General features: G+C 40.7%; 1 protein-coding gene across 1 annotated transcript in view; it reads right to left on the bottom strand.

Annotated features, from left to right (window-relative positions):
• The window catches only part of elapor1 (endosome-lysosome associated apoptosis and autophagy regulator 1), a 51,010-nt gene that overhangs the window by 29,531 nt on the left and 1,047 nt on the right, over positions 1-20,432 (bottom strand). The window contains exons 2-7 of the mRNA XM_062052894.1: positions 6,104-6,224; positions 5,857-6,037; positions 3,354-3,501; positions 1,904-1,984; positions 1,713-1,818; positions 1,481-1,630 (exon numbers count right to left, since the gene is read on the bottom strand). Coding sequence (XP_061908878.1) covers positions 1,481-1,630; positions 1,713-1,818; positions 1,904-1,984; positions 3,354-3,501; positions 5,857-6,037; positions 6,104-6,224 — 787 coding nt within the window. The remainder of the gene's footprint in view (positions 1-1,480; positions 1,631-1,712; positions 1,819-1,903; positions 1,985-3,353; positions 3,502-5,856; positions 6,038-6,103; positions 6,225-20,432) is intronic.

The raw sequence follows: 20,432 nt of genomic DNA, 5'->3' as shown, positions 1-20,432 counted from the left end.
CATCCCATCCATTTTCTACCGCTTATTCCCTTCGGGGTCGCGGGGGGCGCTGGAGCCTATCTCAGCTACAATCGGGCGGAAGGCGGGGTACACCCTGGACAAGTCGCCACCTCATCGCAGGGCCAACACAGATAGACAGACAACATTCACATTCACACACTAGGGCCAATTTAGTGTTCCCAATCAACCTATCCCCAGGTGCATGTCTTTGGAGGGAACCCACGCAGTCACGGGGAGGACATGCAAACTCCACACAGAAAGATCCCGAGGCCGGGATTGAACTCACGACTACTCAGGACCTTCGTTTTGTGAGGCAGACGCACTAACCCCTCTGCCACCGTGCTGCCCCAAGTAGGAATCATTTATTGTGAATAGAATACTTTCATAGCTAGAGCATAAAAAATGTTTACTACCTTCTAAATATTTTTTTCAACATTATGACAGCCTGGGGATAGGTTGATTGGCAACACTAAATTGGCCCTAGTGTGTGAATGTGAGTGTGAATGTTGTCTGTCTATCTGTGTTGGCCCTGTGATTAGGTGGCGACTTGTCCAGGGTGTACCCCGCCTTCCGCCTGATTGTAGCTGAGATAGGCTCCAGCGCCCCCCGCGACCCCGAAGGGAATAAGACCCCGCCTTCCGCCCGATTGTAGCTGAGATAGGCTCCAGCGCCCCCCGCGACCCCGAAGGGAATAAGCGGTAGAAAATGGATGGATTATGACAGCCTCCTAGACATGAACTAACACCCTTTAGTCACTTTTAATCCAATATAGCAATGTTGCCTTAGTCTGAGCCAATCAGTGGCCATGGTACTGAACAGTTTGATCTGATTGGTTTGGTCTCTATGTCATGATCTGAGTGACGGTTTTGTTTAGTTCTTTTCCCATGTTTAGTGTTTATTCCAAGAGCAGTGTTCTCCACGACTGCTCTTGATTAGTGATCAGGTGATTCACCCGCCTCTAATCACTAATCAGGAGGGTATATCTGTAAGTGTCACCTTCTTTCCGGCACTGGTTCAATATCTGTTATGACTAATGTTCATGGTGTGCCTTTTAGTCTTTTTGTTCATTAAAGCGCTTTATTACCTGCACGCTGCTTCCTGTGTCTGCATCCTAGGGTCACACCAACTACCGCTGAGTGAGTTCCTAACAATTTAGTGGCTATTATGAAATTTTTGGTTCATTAGCCATGTTTAGGCTCGAAAATGCTTCATTTAGGGCAAAAAATGTAGAATATTTAAAGAAAAAAAAACATTTACAATCTGGTGAAACCGCAATATTATTATTATTATGACGACTGGACTTAAACTGAATCGAAGGCGCTAGGAATACGTGTGCCGTAAAATATAATATGAAACACCCTTTAATGCATTATTGACATTTTACATGTGCTTGCTTAACAGTTCCACTATGGATCTGTTATAGGGAGGGGCGGCCCTGAGTGGCATTTATGTGTTGTTTAATAAGGCTCAAATTTTATACCTGCATATTTATCAAGTTCACATTGCTGGCAAACAGTGGCCCCCTTGTTGGAGTAAGTGTCAGCAGGACAGGGGGCACAGCGGGCAGATCCCAGCTGTGCACTGTGGGTGCCAGGCTTACAATGAAAACACTCTGATGTGTAGGCCACCCCTGCAGAACAACCAACAGTGTTTATCAACAAGAGAAATGACAATATATTGAATAATAAATATATACTGAGGAAATGATGTACCCGAGATGGCAATGTTTCGTAACAGCACCGGTTTGATGGAGCTGTCCTGCAGAGCGTATGCTGTCGTTCTCCAAAATAGTACGTTGTTGCCTTTGTTCAGCTTGACCTGAGCAGGAATGAACAATGACCATCAAAGTGTTATTCTGCGTATGTTTATGTGGACTCGAGTGGGTGAAGGTGCAGAGTCAAACCCCGTGTTGGCTCCAGTCCTTTTCAGAGATCTTCATCCAACGCCTTGCAGAGTCTGTTGATTGACACTGGTCGTTTTGGACCTAAAAAGAAAGGAAAAACTTCCCTAAAGAATGTGGAGTATCAAAATCACTATTAAAATACTATAGAGGTAGGCATTTGACTGCATAAAATGAAATTCCTATTTCTGGAGAATAATTCCCCAGCTTAACTCCCCATCGCGGACGTCATCGTGTTATTCTTTAGACCACAAAGTAGATTGATTGAATCAACAGTGCCTGTGCTGGTTGCAGTCAAGAACTGCCCTCTTTTTAGCTAAATGCACACAATTTGAATACCGTATTTTTCGGACTATAAGTCGCAGTTTTTTTCATAGTTTGGCCGGGGGTGCGACTTATACTCAGGAGCGACTTATGTGTGAAATTATTAACACATTACCGTAAAATATCAAAAAATATTATTTAGCTCATTCACGTAAGAGACTAGACGTATAAGATTGATTGATTGATTGAGACTTTTATTACTAGGTTGCAGAGTGAAGTACATATTCCGTACAATTGACCACTAAATGGTAACACCCGAATAAGTTTTTCAACTTGTTAAGGGTTGTAGCTGCCTGGAGGTGAACTTTTATTGCGGTTTTGAAGGAGGATAGAGATGCCCTTTCTTTTATACCTGTTGGGAGCGCATTCCACATTGATGTGGCATAGAAAGAGAATGAGTTAAGACCTTTGTTAGATCGGAATCTGGGTATAACGTGGTTAGTGGAGCTCCCCCTGGTGTTGTGGTTATGGCGGTCATTTACGTTAAGGAAGTAGTTTGACATGTACTTCGGTATCAGGGAGGTGTAGTGGATTTTATAGACTAGGCTCAGTGCAAGTTGTTTAACCCTGTCCTCCACCTTGAGCCAGCCCACTTTGGAGAAGTGGGTAGGAGTGAGGTGGGATCTGGGGTGGAGGTCTAGAAGTAACATAAGATTTCATGGGATTTAGCGATTAGGAGTGACAGATTGTTTGGTAAACATATAGCATGTTCTATGTGTTATAGTAATTTGAATTACTTTTACCATAACATGTTACGTTAACATACCAGGCACATTCTCAGTTGGTTATTTATGAGTCATATAACATACACTTATTCAGCCTGTTTTTCACTATTCTTTATTTATTTTAAATTGCCTTTCAAATGTCTATTCTTGGTGTTGGGTTTTATCAAATAAATGTCCCCAAAAAATGCGACTTATACTCCAGTGCGACTTATATGTTTTTTTCCTTCTTTATTATGCATTTTCGGCAGGTGCGACTTATACGCCGGTGCGACTTATACTCCGAAAAATACGGTAATCCTTAACAATCATCAATCGATTATTATGACAAAACCACAACAATACTAGCTTAACTCTGAGGAAGCTCTACTGGGAAATTGATCGTGTTCAGTAAAGTGTCGACTTACGAAGAACTCAAAGTAGATGCTGCTCTCAGGGTAAAAGTACTCAAAAGACACAATTCCTGCTTTCTTCAGGTCCACAGAAAAGGAAAGCGTCGCCGAGCACTCATCTGTGTTGGAGGCTATGTAATCTCCCATTGGTGTCCAGGTTGAGCTGGAAAAGAACATAGACTTAGGGCTGCAGCTATTGACAGTTGTGGTCATCGAGTAATCTATTGTCTGGGGTGAGTTTTTCCTTGCCCTTATGTGGGCTCTGTACCGAGGATGTCGTTGTGGCTTGTGCAGCCCTTTGAGACACTTGTGATTTAGGGCTATATAAATAAACATTGATTGATTGATTGCTTGGTTTTGTTTTATTTCGTTTTTTTGTTTAATGAATCGAGTAATCGAATAAAACACACTTTATAGCCTAAGTACCCAAAAATGTGTTATCATTGTTATCAATAATGGCTCTAAATGCCTTAACTATAATTATACAATTATTAGTATGCAAAACACTACAAAAATAGGTTCCGTCTATGAGCTAAACACATTTTTAATGCAGAAGGTAGCCTGAGGGTTGAAATAGTAAAAAGTTGTACTTTATATCACCTTGTACCCTTTTGGTAGTACAAATGTATACTGATATTGTACTTATGGGAGAAAATTATTTAAAGTGTATCTATTGGTACAGAAATTACCTTGTCTCATACAAGAGTGTGAAGAATCACAATAAATCCCCCAAAGTCAAAAGCACAACAAGTTGTAAAGTTTGGAGTTCTACAAAATGAAAAGCTTTAACCATCTTGCATCAGAGCTCAGTTCAGTTGAGCATTGAACAGGATGTTCATAATGCAAGCATTTACTTTTTTGTTTTTTTGCAATGCCAACACGAAAGGGTACTAAAAAAATTGAAAAGTTTGGTGATAACAAGATAACTGATTGCAACATAGGAACAGGTCAGTACAATATGACAAATACTAGATGCTGCAAACAACATATTGTCAATGATGACAATATGTTAAATTGGAACAGTCAAGTTAATACAATTTTATTGACAATGGGAAGTAATTAATCACTGTTAAAATGTATATCTAATAGTGTTATGAAAAAATTATTGAATCATTAGTTTTGTCACATTTAGTTTATTGTGCCGTTATTTGGTTAGTTACCACACAAATAAACTTCAGCAAACTGCAAGTTGCTCATATTAAGGCTGCTCGTGTCTGGGTATCTAAATTAATTCCCAGCTGGCTTGGTTAACCGTAAAGAGTAGGATAGATTATTCTGTTTAATTTCAGTATTTCATTACTATTATAACAATATCATATACATTACAGCAAACTGTCATTTTTTAGGAATACTCATCAACATCCCACGCGTCAGTCAACAGAAAGTCGCTTTTTAATACCTCGACTCACTAATTTAATGCAGAAGACGTTGCAGTATAGTCAGTGGTTTGGAATGTTTCACAATGACAATTAATTCTATAACTTTTTGTAAAAGATGAAGACTTGATATATTTACACAATATTAATAATTATATTTTTGGTTTGTAACTATATTGTGTGCAAATACATTGTACCTTTTGTTTTGTAAACAATATTGTATTGTTATGGATATTGTGTAATCTATACTAGCATAACATTAGTATGTAATGTGTGTATGTATGTGGAACTTTTTTTTATTTTACATGTGGTGTTATGTTTCATGTATGAATGTGTGTATTCCCTTTTGCCTTAATGTTGCACATGTATAGAAGTGTTTTTGAAATTTTAGACCTCAGGAAGGATAGCGGCTGCTACTGCAGCAGCTGATAGAGATCTTAAACAAACACACCTTCCTGTTCCCTCTTATCTCCAAAGTGGGTAAGTAATTTTACTTTCTCAGTTTTTATTTGCTTTGGTTAATTTATCTGTACAGTTGTACTATATTTGCTTTGGTTAATTTATCTGTAGAGTTGTACTACAGTTAGGAACACGAAAGTTTTAATGATGTTCTTTAACTCTGAAGTCAAGTCCTTACAGACTGTGCTAGTGACTGATTCCTATCAATATACATATTTATATACATATACATATATATATATATATATATATATATATATATATATATATATATATATATATATATATATATATATATATATATATATATATAAGATGTATACATTATATATATATATACATATTTATATATATTTTATATATATATATATATTAGATATATATTAGATATATATAGCGCACTTTCCGCGCGCGCGATGATGTCACGTTATCAATGAGAACATGCCTTTTTAGACAATATGATTTGCCTGAGCGGCTAGGAGACACCGTGAGTAGCAAGCGGTACAAAGTAGATAAGAAAAAATAAAAACAAATTTAAAAAAATATTTTTTTTTTATACTTGGGACTTCCCGCGGGCCTGATTTTGGACGCTGGGGCCGTAGTTTGGGGACCCCTGCCGTAGAACAATGAGGTCACTTTGCAAGTCTGTGACTACGAATGTGTAAATATTCAAAAGTACTGACTTGGAACAGTCTGTGTGGACGTCCCAGCCATTTGTGTTCATCCCAAGAGTGACAAACCCAGTGGGGAGTTTGTCCCACTCATCGAAGGCCACACCAGTGCCCAGTGAGTATGTTCCTGCTGCACACTTCTGGCACTGCTGAGTCCGCATGTCCAGGAACTCCCCCTCGTTGCAGGAGAACGCTACAAATGGACATTTATTGGCTACATAGTTACAACAAAGAAAGCACATGCATGATGGAAACTCACTGCACTGGGTGCCTTTGGCTGGATCTGGGAGGCCTGTGCATGTTTCAGCCTTGTTGGGAATGGCCACCCTCCACCGAGAGCCCAGGACGTCACACTCTGTGTACTCAAAGTGATAATCTGACTGCAGGGACAAAACAGGTGGGAGTTTCACAAAGTTAGCCCAAAACAAACATTTCAAATATTCACACAATCATCAAAAGGAAAACATTTTTATCACAGCTCATCTTCTCAAAGGGCAGTACCACAGAAAGACATAAACACTGATATATTTTAGAGTAGTCAGTGTACAGCTTGCAGTGGAGCATATATGTACTATCCACTGAGTCAACACATAGCCATGATTGTCTAAATAGCAAGCAATACAAGTAAGGAGCAAGATAATTGTGTACTGCCTCCTGTCAAGCATGGTGGTGGTAGCATCATGATCTGGGGATGCATGAGTGCTGCCAGCACTGGGGAACTGCAATTCATTAAAACTAATTTCAACAAGTTCTGTTGTGCAGTGGTCCAACATGATAATGTGCTAAAACACACCTCTGAGATAACAAGTGCCTTTGCTGAGGAAGCTGAAGGTGATGGAGTGACCAAGTAGGTCTTCAGACCCTGCAACCGAGTGTCTAATGGCGTAGTGGAAGAGGATTTACCGCTGGGATATTCAACTAAATTTCTCCAGGAAGTTTTAGAGTAGGGGGCTGGAGAACGCTACAAAATGGCATTTATTGGCTACAGCAGTGGTTCTCGAACTTCATCAAGTATCACCTTCACTATTAGTTCTATTTTGTATATTCTGGCCATCCAGAATCCTCTACAGTAGACATTTATTTTGGTCTATTTATTTTGTCAGAGTTACAGGAGAGTGCTGCTGTTTTTAAATACATTCTGCAAAAGCGTTTTTGAACTGAATCTGCGGGCCACCAATAGTCAAATGATGAAAAAGAGAGGACCTAAAATGAAACCTTGAGGAACACCACTAGTATAACTAAAGAAGTTGAACAAATGACTACCTAACGTATCTGAAGTAAACAAGCTACTGCAACACCTTAGTTACATAAATCCATCTATCCATCCATTTTCTAGCACTTGTCCCTTTCGGGGTGTTAAGAGTTTCATAAATGACATTATGAAAATTAAAGCTGCGAGCAGCGTTGAGCGGGCCTTCACCCCCGGTACACCACAGGGTTCGGCCGGCACGCACGACGCTTGAAATCACGTTCTTCCCAATGCTCTGGCCCACCACCAAAAATTTCTGGACCCTCAAAATATAAACCGTTTTGCCATACGTGACGCACCTGCCAAATATGGGGACTTTTTGTTCATATTAAGGGCCTCAATAGGGCATCCTTAGACTTAGACTTAGACAAACGTTAATGATCCACAAGGGAAATTGTTCAACAAAGTAGCTCAGTTAAAATGATGGAAAGTGTAAGGATGGAAAGGACAATGCAGGTATAAATAAACTAATATAGCGATAAAAAATCTAACATATATACGAATATATACATAATATGTGTACAGAATAATATATAAACAGATATATTATATTATGTCTATAACATATATACAATATATACCAATGACCATGTACAATATTACAGTATATACAGTATATGTGACAGCAGCAGCATAAAATATAGAGTAGATCCAGCAGGAAATGTATAGAAGAAAAAACACAGCAAATTGAATAGGAACCTGGTTGTTACAGCTCAAGCTCCTGCCGCCACACATTCCTTCGTGCGGTCCTCTGAGCGTGCCTCTGGGCACGCCCACAGGCGTTCCCCTCTTGCCGCGGCCGGGCCCCCGCCGGCTGCACTTAATCTGAAATTAACACACCTGACGCTGATGAGGACTCCACTCCCTTCTTAAGCCAGTGCGTCCTGCATTCCAGTGACAGAACGTAGCTACTTGTTCCCGTACAGTAAGCATACACGTCTCTAGCTCCTTTTCCATGTGCATTCGCTCTCTCTGTGTTTTCCCTCCTCTGTGCTCATCGTGTCGTGTGTTGTCATCCCGCAGCTTCCCTCTGTTTTACGGCTTCGAGCTGTGTGTCTCGTTGCCCCGGATTCCCCCTGGACTACTTACTGCTTTCCCGGATCTCGACCTCTTGCCTGTCCACGAACCCTGACGCCTCGCTCCTGCCCTTGACCTCTCACCTGCCCACGGACCTCCGAGCCTGCCTTTCCCTCTCTGGACTTCCGCATCTCTCACAACACGCACCTTAAACACTTCCCGGTAACACTCACTAGTTAATCGCATCACATAGTTTCACACCACGTATTTCGATTAGATATACACGTCATATCCCAGTGTTTATTTAACACGCTTCCACTTATCGACGCCCCTGTCTCAGTGCTGTCTCCTTCCTCACTGTACTGCAACACTGGCAGTGCTCTGCATCGCCTCTGCGGGGCTTGCTTTGCTGCTCGGGCCCTAATAAAATTAAATAAAATGAAACGACATAAAGCCACTTCAGGTTGTCTTCATCATTTGTAGCAATTAGGATCCAAATTAATGTTTCCTGTTTTGTGGCGAACCATCAGATCAAAGTTTGGCACCATACATCAAGCCCACATCCTGTCATTTTTCAAAACATTTTTTTGCAATTTATCATCACCCATCAGTGTAGTATCCGTGTCTTAACACATAAAGGGCAGAAATGACAGATTGGAGATGGCGTCGGGCAGTTTTTACCGCAAGCTCCACCCCATAGAGAGTGGGTAGGAGGAGGTACTGGGCACTACAGGATCATCATTTATACCAACTAAGATCAATATCTGAATTTGTGCACCAGAGTTAATATTGTTTCGTGTTTTGTGGCGAATTTTCGGATCAATATTTGGCACCGTGCCGCAGCCACATCTTATGATGTAGACAAAAAATTTTTGCAATTTATCATAACCTCTACGTGTAGAATCTGTCATTTTCGCCGCGACTCATTTGGACAAAATCTCCAGAAGGAGTTCATTAAAATACAACCCCTTTTATTGCCGAAAAATTGAATACGAAAACTAATATGGCCGACTTCCTGTTCCTTTTGAGGTATGGGTTCCTGAGACTTTTATGTGTGTCCTTTCATGATAGACGTCTCCTGCGATTTTCGTGCCGAAACGTGAAACTGGCGGGAGAGACAATTTCAAACTTTCATTTAAAAACCCTCCAAATATAAAATGTTTCACCATACCTGACACACCAGCCAAACATGGGGACTTTTCTTGCATGTTAAGGGACTCAAAAAGGCGTCCAAACATATAGAAGAAAAAAAACAGCAATTTCAATCGGGCCCTTGAGGTGCTCTGCATCGCCCATGCGGGGGTTTGCTTGCTCCGCTGTTTGGGCCCTAGTATTGTGAAACTGCGAAAAAAAAGAGAGGACTTAACGGGGTGCTTTGAGGAACACATCAGATATGTAAATCACAAGTTGGAACCCCAGTGTTCTATGTTGGTTAAACATGTCCAATGCAAGGATCTGCCAGTGGTCTAAGTTCCTCTATACAAAATTACAGAATTTGCTGCAAAAATGATTGTCCCCGAAGTTTTGAAATGATTCACAGTAACAACCCGTGCACCTTCAGTGAATCTATGCTGAGGAGGATTGAGGCAGTGCTAGGTAACAATGTTGCTCACATTAAATATCTAAAAATGTTCACAGTGAGGTGCACTTACTTGTGCTGCCAATTATTTAGACCAGAAATCTCAAATTTGTGACCCTTGACTTAATTTCATATTTTAGTGTAATTGCAGCCGCGCATCCTGATCTAAAAGTTAGATAGACAAAGTAAGTGAGAAACTAACTATACGAACAGTGCAAACACAAATTAGAGCACAACAAACACACATAGGGCAACACAAAGAGCAACTTCCTATAAGCAAGCTGAAGTGTGCCAAAAAAAAAGTCTACGGGCTGTAGAGCTTTTGCTATTCGGGCTCCAGTACTCTGGAATGCCCTCCCGGTAACAGTTAGAGATGCCACCTCAGTAGAAACATTTAAGTCCCATCTTAAAACTAATTTCTATACTCTAGCCTTTAAATAGACCCCCCTTTTAGACCAGTTGATCTGCCGTTTCTTTTTTTTTTTTTTTTCTCTACCTGCTAGTTCCATTGTCGACAACCGTCCATTCAATTGATCATTACACAGTAATGATTAATCACATTTTTCCCCGACCGCCATTACATTCCTGTCTGTCACACTCCAAGGCCATGTGTCTATTTCTTTACGTTTTAGTGTCTTATCTCACTGGGATCTTTCAACCCGCTTCCTTACGTTTCAGTGTCTTATCTCACTGGGATCTTTCAGCCTGCTTCCTTACGTTTTAGTGTCTTATCTCACTGGGATCTTTCAACCCGCTTCCTTACGTTTTAGTGTCTTATCTCACTGGGATCTTGCAACCCGAACTCATTAAGGGACGACCAAATTCCCAGGGTAAGCTACACCCAACTATTAGTTCACTCGTCAATGAAACTGCCCGTCACGGTAATCGAGACAAATTGGCCTGAGTTGACCACTTATTTACAATTTTAATGCAAAGGCAGGCTCTGCAAAAATGCAATCAATCTATCAAAATCACCAATTCTGTGCCTGGGATTACAAAACAGTGTTTGACTTACAGACTTCAGGACAGACTCCTAAAGCAGATTTTATACAAAAAGGCTCTGCTCACCTTGTATTGGCCATTTGAGTCTGTCCAGAAGATTGCAAGAAGTCATCAATCAACAGCGTGCCATCCCGGACGAAGCCCCCAAATTGTTGCGTTGACCAGCATTCCTCCAATGGGGAATTCAAATTGCTAGTCTCTCCCAGATTATTTTCATGGCAATAAGATGATGTTTATATTCAATCAACAGGCAGTAGTTGGTATTTTGTGGTTTATTCTCCAAGCTTCGAGGACAAACGTGAGACCAATCCAGCACGCCAGCGTTCCCCAGCCCGGTCCAGATCAGTCTCCCCTCAAACCCCCGGAAGTCCCGTGATCTTCCCTTTGTCCCTCGCCCCCACTCCCTTTGTTTAGACTACTCCGAGTTATCTCTACTCTGACACATTCCAATCTAGAAGGCCGACACCTTACTATGAGACTCAAAAGAAGGAAGAATACTAGCTATTCTTTATATGACTATAGGAGTTTAGAAAGAAGTAACACTTAAATATGGATATGATTCTGATCTGCTTCCCACTGTTTTACCGCCCTTTGAGTTTTTCACCCTATGAGCTGCATACAGGTCAGCCATTCACAGGACCAGCAGCCCCCCATGGAAGGAGGACTCAGCGTAAAACCAAAATGGTATTTTACACAAAAAATTGCAGAATTTGTGTCCCAGTTCTTCTGTACAGATTCCCTTCCGCCCGCTGAGAGGGTCAAGATCAAGGTCATCAAATGCAAGTGGACGGAGCCCAGGTGGACTGGTCCCTTCAAGGTCGTGGAACAGACGTCAAGGTCGTGGAACGGACGTCCCACGCCCTTCGACTGGCTGGTAAAGGGGACACCTGGTACCACATCTCCCTCTGCACTACTGCTGAAGAACCTGACAGATTACCAGCGGATGTCATTGCTGACATCGCCACAACATCTGCCCCTCAGCCCAGGAGACGAGAGAGATTTTCTACCTACATTACTCTTTTCAACTTCTATATTGTATATCCTTGTGTGAGACCAATCCAGTATGCTAAATGTTTCTTAGTTTTTCTTGCTTGTTTTCAGCATAACTATATGTGTCGTTACATTAAGTGAAAAGTTTGATGTTTATCCCCGTTTTGTTACCTAAATTACTCTGATATTGATAGACGAAAGGCAGGATGTTACACCCGACTAGTATTCCCTGACTCCCTTTGTGGCCCAAAAGCTGAATTACACATGTTTTCAAATTACAGGACCCTCTTCGTCCCCCAACAAATTGGGTGACATTAACCGTTACTGGTGCACCACACTGATAGATGGCTCTAGGATAGGCCCTTGGGCACGAGCTGACTTATTCTGGTGTTGTGAGGAGCACAGATTGTACATTACAATCCCGACGTCAGCCGTTGGGCTTTGTGCTATGGTTAGACTGGTGACCCCAGTCACCAAATTAACACCCCTTGGAACTCCTGTTTCAGCGGCCTCTCTAACTCCCCGCCGCCATTGAGACTAACCAACCTGACTCGTGACACAGTTGAGGGACTTGCTGAACAACCTCCCTCAAGACCATCCAGAACCGCACAGCCCCTTGTGCTAAGTGTCACTAAAGGGGGTCTAGCAAAGTGGGAACTTTAAGACTTTAATGTGGGGCGTGCTTTATAAGTTTTGTACAAGTAATAAAGATCTTATTAGAAGATCTTAAAGGGGGACTTGTGGGAAGCAGATCAGAATCATATCCATATTTAAGTGTTACTTCTTTCTAAACTCCTATAGTCATATAAAGAATAGCTAGTATTCTTCCTTCTTTTGAGTCTCATAGTAAGGTGTCGGCCTTCTAGATTGGAATGTGTCAGAGTATAGATAACTTGGAGTAGTCTAAACAAAGGGAGTGGGGGCGAGGGACAGAGGGAAGATCACGGGACTTCCGGGGGTTTGAGGGGAGACCGATCTGGACCGGGCTGGGGAACGCTGGTGTGCTAGATTGGTCTCACGTTTGTCCTCTAAGCTTGGAGAATAAACCACAAAATACCAACTACTGCCTGTTGATTGAATATAAACATCAGCTTATTGCCATGAAAATAATCTGGGAGAGACTAGCAATTTGAATTCCCCATTGGAGGAATGCTGGTCAACGCAACAGAAACTAACTATACGAACAGTGCAAACAGAAATTAGAGCACAACAAACACACATAGGGCAACACAAAGAGCAACTTCCTATAAGCAAGCTGAAGTGTGCCAAAAAAAAAGTCTACGGGCTATAGTGCGTTTGCTATTCGGGCTCCAGTACTCTGGAATGCCCTCCCGGTAACAGTTAGAGATGCTACCTCAGTAGAAACATTTAAAGGCCTACTAAAACCCACTACTACCGACCACGCAGTCTGATAGTTTATATATCAATGATGAAATCTTAACATTATAACACATGCCAATACGGCCGGGTTAACTTATAAAGTGACATTTTAAATTTGCCGCTAAACTTCCGGTTCGAAACGCCTCTGAAGATGACGTATGCACGTGACGTGGACCGGCGAACACGGGTATGCCTTCCACATTGAAGCCAATACGAAAAAGCTCTGTTTTCATTTCATAATTCCACAGTATTCTGGACATCTGTGTTCGTGAATCTGTTGCAATCATGTTCATTGCATTATGGAGAAGGAAGCTGAGCAAGCAAAGAAGAAAGTTGTCGGTGCGAAATGGACGTATTTTTCGAACGTAGTCAGCAACAACAGTACACAGCCGGCGCTTCTTTGTTTCCATTCCCGAAAGATGCAGTCAAGATGGAAGAACTCGGATAACAGAGACTCTAACCAGGAGGACTTTTGACTTCGATACACAGACGCCTGTAGAGAACTGGGACAACACAGACTCTTACCAGGATTACTTTGATTTGGATGACAAAGACGCAGACGTGCTACTGTGAGTATGCAGCTTTGGCTTCTAAACATTTGATCGCTTGAGCGTATGTGCGCAACTTTTTTTTGCGTATGTACGTAACTTTTTTAAAATATATAAGCTTTATGAACCTTGGGTTAGGTGAACGGTCTTTTGGGCTGAGTGATTGTGTGTGTTGATCAGGTGTTTGAATTGTATTGGCGTGTTCTATGGAGCTAGGAGCTAGCAGAGGAGCTAGGAGCTAGCGTAACAAACACGCAGGTGTTTTTATGCAGGATTAATTTGTGGCATATTAAATATAAGCCTGGTTGTGTTGTGGCTAATAGAGTATATATATGTCTTGTGTTTATTTACTGTTGTAGTCATTCCCAGCTGAATATCAGGTACCGTGAGTATGCAGCCTTGGCTGCTAAACATTTGATAGCTTGACTGTATGTGCGCGTCACGTACGTAACTTTTTAAAAATATATAAGCTTTATGAACCTTGGGTTAGGTGAACGGTCTTTTGGGCTGAGTGATTGTGTGTGTTGATCAGGTGTTTGAATTGTATTGGCGTGTTCTATGGAGCTAGGAGCTAGCAGAGGAGCTAGGAGCTAGCGTAACAAACACGCAGGTGTTTTTATGCAGGATTAATTTGTGGCATATTATTATTCTACTCTCCAATATATAAGCCTGGTTGTGTTGTGGCTAATAGAGTATATATATGTCTTGTGTTTATTTACTGTTGTAGTCATTCCCAGCTGAATATCAGGTCACCCCCGGCTCTCACAGCATCTTCCCTATCTGAATAGCTTCAACTCCCCACTAGTCCTTCACTTGCACTTTACTCATCCACAAATCTTTCATCCTCGCTCAAATTAATGGGGAAATTGTCGCTTTCTCGGTCCGAATCTCTCTCACTTCATGCGGCCATCATTGTAAACAATAGGGAACTTTGCGTATATGTTCAACTGACTACGTCACGCTACTTCCGGTAGGGGCAAGCCTTTTTTTTATCAGATACCAAAAGTTGCAATCTTTATCGTCGTTGTTCTATACTAAATCCTTTCAGCAAAAATATGGCAATATCGCGAAATGATCAAGTATGACACATAGAATAGATCTGCTATCCCTGTTTAAATTTAAAAAAATCATTTCAGTAGGCCTTTAAGTCCCATCTTAAAACTCATTTCTATACTCTAGCCTTTAAATAGACCCCCCTTTTAGACCAGTTGATCTGCTGTTTCTTTTCTTTTCTCCTCTGCCCCCCTCTCCCTTGTGGAGGGGGAGTTACACAGGTCCGGTGGCCACGGATGAAGTGCTGGCTGTCCAGAGTCGGGACCCGGGGTGGACCGCTCGCCTGTGCATCGGTTGGGGAAATCTCTGCGCTGCTGACCTGTCTCTGGACTGGACTTTCACAATATTATGTCAGACCCACTCGACATCCATTGCTTTCGGTCTCCCCTAGAGGGGGGGGGGGGGAGTTACCCACATATGCGGTCCTCTCCAAAGTTTCTCATAGTCATTCACATCGACGTCCTACTGGGGTGAGTTTTTCCTTGCCCGTATGTGGGCTCTGTACCGAGAATGTCGTTGTGGCTTGTGCAGCCCTTTGAGACACTTGTGATTTAGGGCTATATAAATAAACATTGATTGATTGATTGATTGATTGATATTATTTGTTACACACACGCAAGGGTTGCATGCATTCCAGGTGGGTGTGTGTCTTGCCATAACACCGGCTCAAATTTGAGAGCAAGCTGCAACGAACGCATCATCTAGCCACAGTGCAAAGCCGCTTTGAAGATACTAATCCTCAGCACCATAGTGGAAAATAAACAGTTTCTTCCAAGTAGCGTTATCACTGGAGGATTAGAGGAAAATAAATGGCTAAGCGTGCTACACGCACACACCGGGCAGGACGACAAGACGCTAATCGCTAAAGCTTCAATGTAAAGTAGGGGTGATCGATCCAGATGTTGATACTATTGATAGCTAGTATATCAGTATATAATACTAAAGTAATTAAATCAATATTTTTCCTTTTCTTGTTCTTATTATTACAAAATCTTTTGGGGTGTTTTTTGTTATGGTTTACAAACTCAGGGAGTAAGTCTCTGGAAACAGGAAGGCTTTGAGGGCAAAACCCAAAAGATTTCAAATGGGAGCCAGTAGTAGTTTTTGTTTAGTCATTGTCATTTTATAAAAAAATGTATGTACTGTAGCATTTAATACGATAGATTTAATACATCATTTGATTTACAACAACAATCCATCCCTTTTCTACCACTTGTGCGTCTCGTGGGGTCCCGGGGGGCTGGAGCCTATCCCAGTTGCACTCGGGCTGAAGGCAGGGTACACCCTGGACAAGTCTTCACCTCATCGCAGGGCCAACACAGATAGATTTTAGTGTTGCCAATCAGCCTACTGGCAAATTCTAAATTGATTCAGATAAGATTTATAAAAATGTGTAATTGTGTTTACTTTAATTATTCACTATAAAACATTTTCAGTTCTACAATCTATTGTCAAGATCAGACCGGATCGGACCTGAGGCTAAAAATGTGGATCGGGACATACAGTTTTTGTTTCATCTGACATGACATGGACAAAGATAAGACCTTCTGGAGGAAAGTTCTGTGGTCAGATGAAACAAAAATTGAGCTGTTTGGCCACAAAACCCAGCAATATGTTTGGAGGAGAAAAGGTGGGACCTTTAATCCCAGGAACACCATGCCTCCCGTCAAGCATGGTGGTGGTAGTATTATGCTCTGGGCATATTTTGCTGCCGATGGAACTGGTGCTTTACAGAGAGTAAATGGGACAATGAAAAAGGAGGATTACCTCCAAATTCTTCAGGACAACCTAAAATCATCAGCCTGGAGGTTGGGTCGTGGGCGCAGTTGGGTGTTCCAACAGGACAATGACCCCAAACACATGTCGAAAGTGGTAAAGGAATGGCTAAATCAGGCTAGAATTAAGGTTTTCGAATGGCCTTCCCAAAGTCCTGACTTAAATGTGTGGACAATGCTGAAGAAACAAGTCCATGTCAGAAAACCAACAAATTTAGCAGAACTACACCAATTTTGTCAAGAGGAGTGGTCAAAAATTCAACCAGAAGCTTGCCAGAAGCCTGTGGATGGCTACCAAAAGCGCCTTATTGCAGTGAAACTTGCCAAGGGACATGTAACCAAATATTAACATTGCTGTATGTATACTTTTGACCCAACAGATTTGGTCAAGTTTTCAGTACTCATAATAAATTCATAAAAGAACCAAACTTCATGAATGTTTTTTGTGACCAACAAGTATGTGCTCCAATCACTCTATCACAAAAAAATACGAGTTGTAAAATTATTGGAAACTCAAGACAGCCATGACATTATGTTCTTTTCAAGTGTATGTAAAATTTTTACCACGACTGTACCTTGTTCTCCTGGAGAACTCAACCGCCTTAAAATATGATATTTGAATATTCAATTTCACTTCTGTAATGCCTACTGTACACCAATACAGCTGCTGGTAGAAGTAGTCTTGTGTGTAAAACACGATTTACTGACTTTGTGTTGACTAACTTGACTCATGTTAAGTGGATGGTAAACATATACTGCAGTACAAGGTGTACACTGATTACTCTAAAGTACATCGAAGTTTCATGTATTGCCTCTTGGGAAGGTCATGCTTGTGGAAATGTTAGGTGAGTGTGTGTGCGCTTTTGGGAGACACTATACAAGTAAGGAGTAAGAAACCAGTTTAGTACACCATAAGCTTTTACATGTGTGGCTTTATGTGGCTAAATGAGGACAGCCTCCTTTCCAAATAAGAGCTGAGGCTAATATTTGCCCAGGAGCCTGTTTCAAATGTTGCTTTAATCTTCCCTGTGACGGGTGTGATGCAACTTTGCTCCTTCCTTCGGCCAGGGAGGAAAGGAAGATGTAATTTCAGTGCTGTTGGAGGATTTACTGCTTTGTCTCTATTTGAGTGTTGGGCTGTGCTGACAAACAGCACACCGCCTTCAAAATGTCACATAGGACGGAACATAATGTTATCTTATTGATCCCCAAAAAATGTCAGCGCCTGTGTTATCTTATAATAGGTCTCAGCAGGTTCTCGTGTTCCGAGGAAGGCCCCGCAGATCCTAAACCCACTCACTCCCTCGGGATTAATAGTTAACCAAACCCAGCATCTGTATAGGAGGAGGCGTGAGTTTGTTTTTTTCCATTAGGCTACACTAAGCTGTGGCTTAGGGTATCGGGTGATGGTTTGGATTTTAAAATGCATCAAACCTTTTAACAATCATGAGGAAACCACGGCAACAGGACATCATAATGACCCTTGGGCCTCCTGGTCAAGTGACGCTCAAGGCAACAACAAGAAAAAACTCAAATAATATTAAAAAGCTGATAATAAATATCCTCAACCTACATGTATAAACTCAACCGACATGTATAAACTCACCAACATGAAAGATCGGTTGGGAATATTCCCTTTATATTGGTACACACCTAACATGTCAGTGCTAATATTAAATTACTGTACAGTAGCACCTTAACTTATTTTAATATATATTTTAAACGGTTGTGTGACAGAGCTCTTAACGCAAAACACTTGTATCTCAAATCAGAGTCCCCATCAAAATTATTTAATCAAATTAGCTGGTGCTTGGCCACCAAAACAGCATAATTTTAACATGTAACAAACCTTTTAAAAAGAAAAACTATTTCTTAAATGATAAATATTGTTTAAAACAATATTATGGACTTCAGTAGTTTTATGAAGTACTGTGATAATAATGTACATTGTGGACTTTTACGGAATCTCCTTCCAGAAGCTTCCCTGTCCAACGCACCATCAGCAGCTTTTCCGTATTTTCATGGATAAATGTCCGCCGTTTATAATTATTTTAAACATCCTTGGTTGGCGTCATCAACTCATACTGCTTCAGTACGGTGCAGACTCGCAGTGAAACGCTCGAATTGCTTCACCAAGTTGGTGACGCGCTGTCAAGTTTTGGATGATTTATTTCTTTAAATTCAATGAATATTATCCGCCTCTCCTTATCAGTATTGTCCTTCACACTCACTTTATTACTTCAAATTAGGGATGTCCGATAATGGCTTTTTTTGCCGATATCCGATATTGTCCAACTCTTAATTACCGATACCGATATATACAGTAGTGGAATTAACACATTATTATGCCTAATTTGGACAACCAGGTATGGTGAAGATAAGGTCCTTTTTTAAAAAAAAAAAAAAATAAGATAAATAAATTTAAAACATTTTCTTGAATAAAAAAAGAAAGTAAAACAATATAAAAACTAGGGATGTCCGATAATGGCTTTTTGCCGATATCCGATATTGTCCAACTCTTTAATTACCGATACCGATATCAACCGATACGGATATCAACCGATATATGCAGTCGTGGAATTAACACATTATTATGCCTAATTTGGACAACCAGGTATGGTGAAGATAAGGTACTTTTTTTAAAAAATTTTAAAATAAGAAATAAATTAAAAACATTTTCTTGAATAAAAAAGAAAGTACAACAATATAAAAACAGTTACATAGAAACTAGTAATGAATGAAAATTAGTAAAATTAACTGTTAAAGGTTAGTACTATTAGTGGACCAGCAGCACGCACAATCATGTGTGCTTACGGACTGTATCCCTTGCAGACTGTATTGATATATATTGATATATAATGTAGGAACCAGAATATTAATAACAGAAAGAAACAACCCTTTTGTGTGAATGAGTGTAAATGGGGGAGGGAGGTTTTTTGGGTTGGTGCACTAATTGTAAGTGTATCTTGTGTTTTTTATGTTGATTTAATTTAAAAAAAAAAAAAAAACGATACCGATAATAAAAAAATGGATACCGATAATTTCCGATATTGCATTTTAACGCACATATCGGCCAATAATATCGGCAGGCCGATATTATCGGACATCTCTAATAAAAACCGTTGAATAGAAACTACTAATTAATAAACATGAGTAAAATTAACTGTAAAAGGTTAGTACTATTAGTGGACCAGCAGCACGCACAATCATGTGTGCTTACGGACTGTATCCCTTGCAGACTGTATTGATCTATAACAGGCCTATTTTGACTCGCGGGGCCAAATTTAGTGAAAAAAATGTGTCTGGGGGCCGGTATATCTATTTTTAGGAACACTAATACAAAACCTCACAATAATGTCTGGTTGAATGCTAAAACACTAAAAACCCAGAATGTACATGAAAATAAAGAATGTGATTTAAAATATTAACTATTCATACAATATTAACTATGAACGATAAATGACTGAATATTGACAACATATGAACGTCACACCCCCTCTCGATCGACATATTTTACAATCAAGCGAAACGCAACAAAAATGCAACAAACACAGCAAAATATGAACACCAAGGGTAAAAAATAAACCCTCCTACAGTCTGATTTATCTGATATATCACTAAGCTTTAGACCTTTGTTGTAAAAATCTCCTTCCGCGGCTGTCCCTGACACCCGCATTTCAGGCTGGCCGCTCTGGAAACACTCTGTGGAAACGCTCTCCACCCACACTGCTTGGTGCCTCATCTGAGCTGCTGTGACTTAGATTACCATAGTAACTAGTATATCATGCAAAAGTGCAGGTTCAAAGAATTTAAATACTTTGTATATTTCAAGACTTACGGTCATTTGAAAACATCACTGCACATCATAATGGCAGCTACACTTTCAATCTTAAAGATCTAAAAAAAATTATTTGGGAATGTCCAGCGGGCCAGATTGAAAAGCTTAAAAGGCCACATGCGGCCCCCGGGCCTTAATTTGCCCAGGTCTGATCTAT

Source organism: Entelurus aequoreus, linkage group LG07 (genome assembly GCF_033978785.1).
Source record: "Entelurus aequoreus isolate RoL-2023_Sb linkage group LG07, RoL_Eaeq_v1.1, whole genome shotgun sequence".
Lineage (NCBI taxonomy): Eukaryota > Metazoa > Chordata > Actinopteri > Syngnathiformes > Syngnathidae > Entelurus > Entelurus aequoreus.
This window is presented reverse-complemented; position numbering and strand designations above follow the sequence as displayed.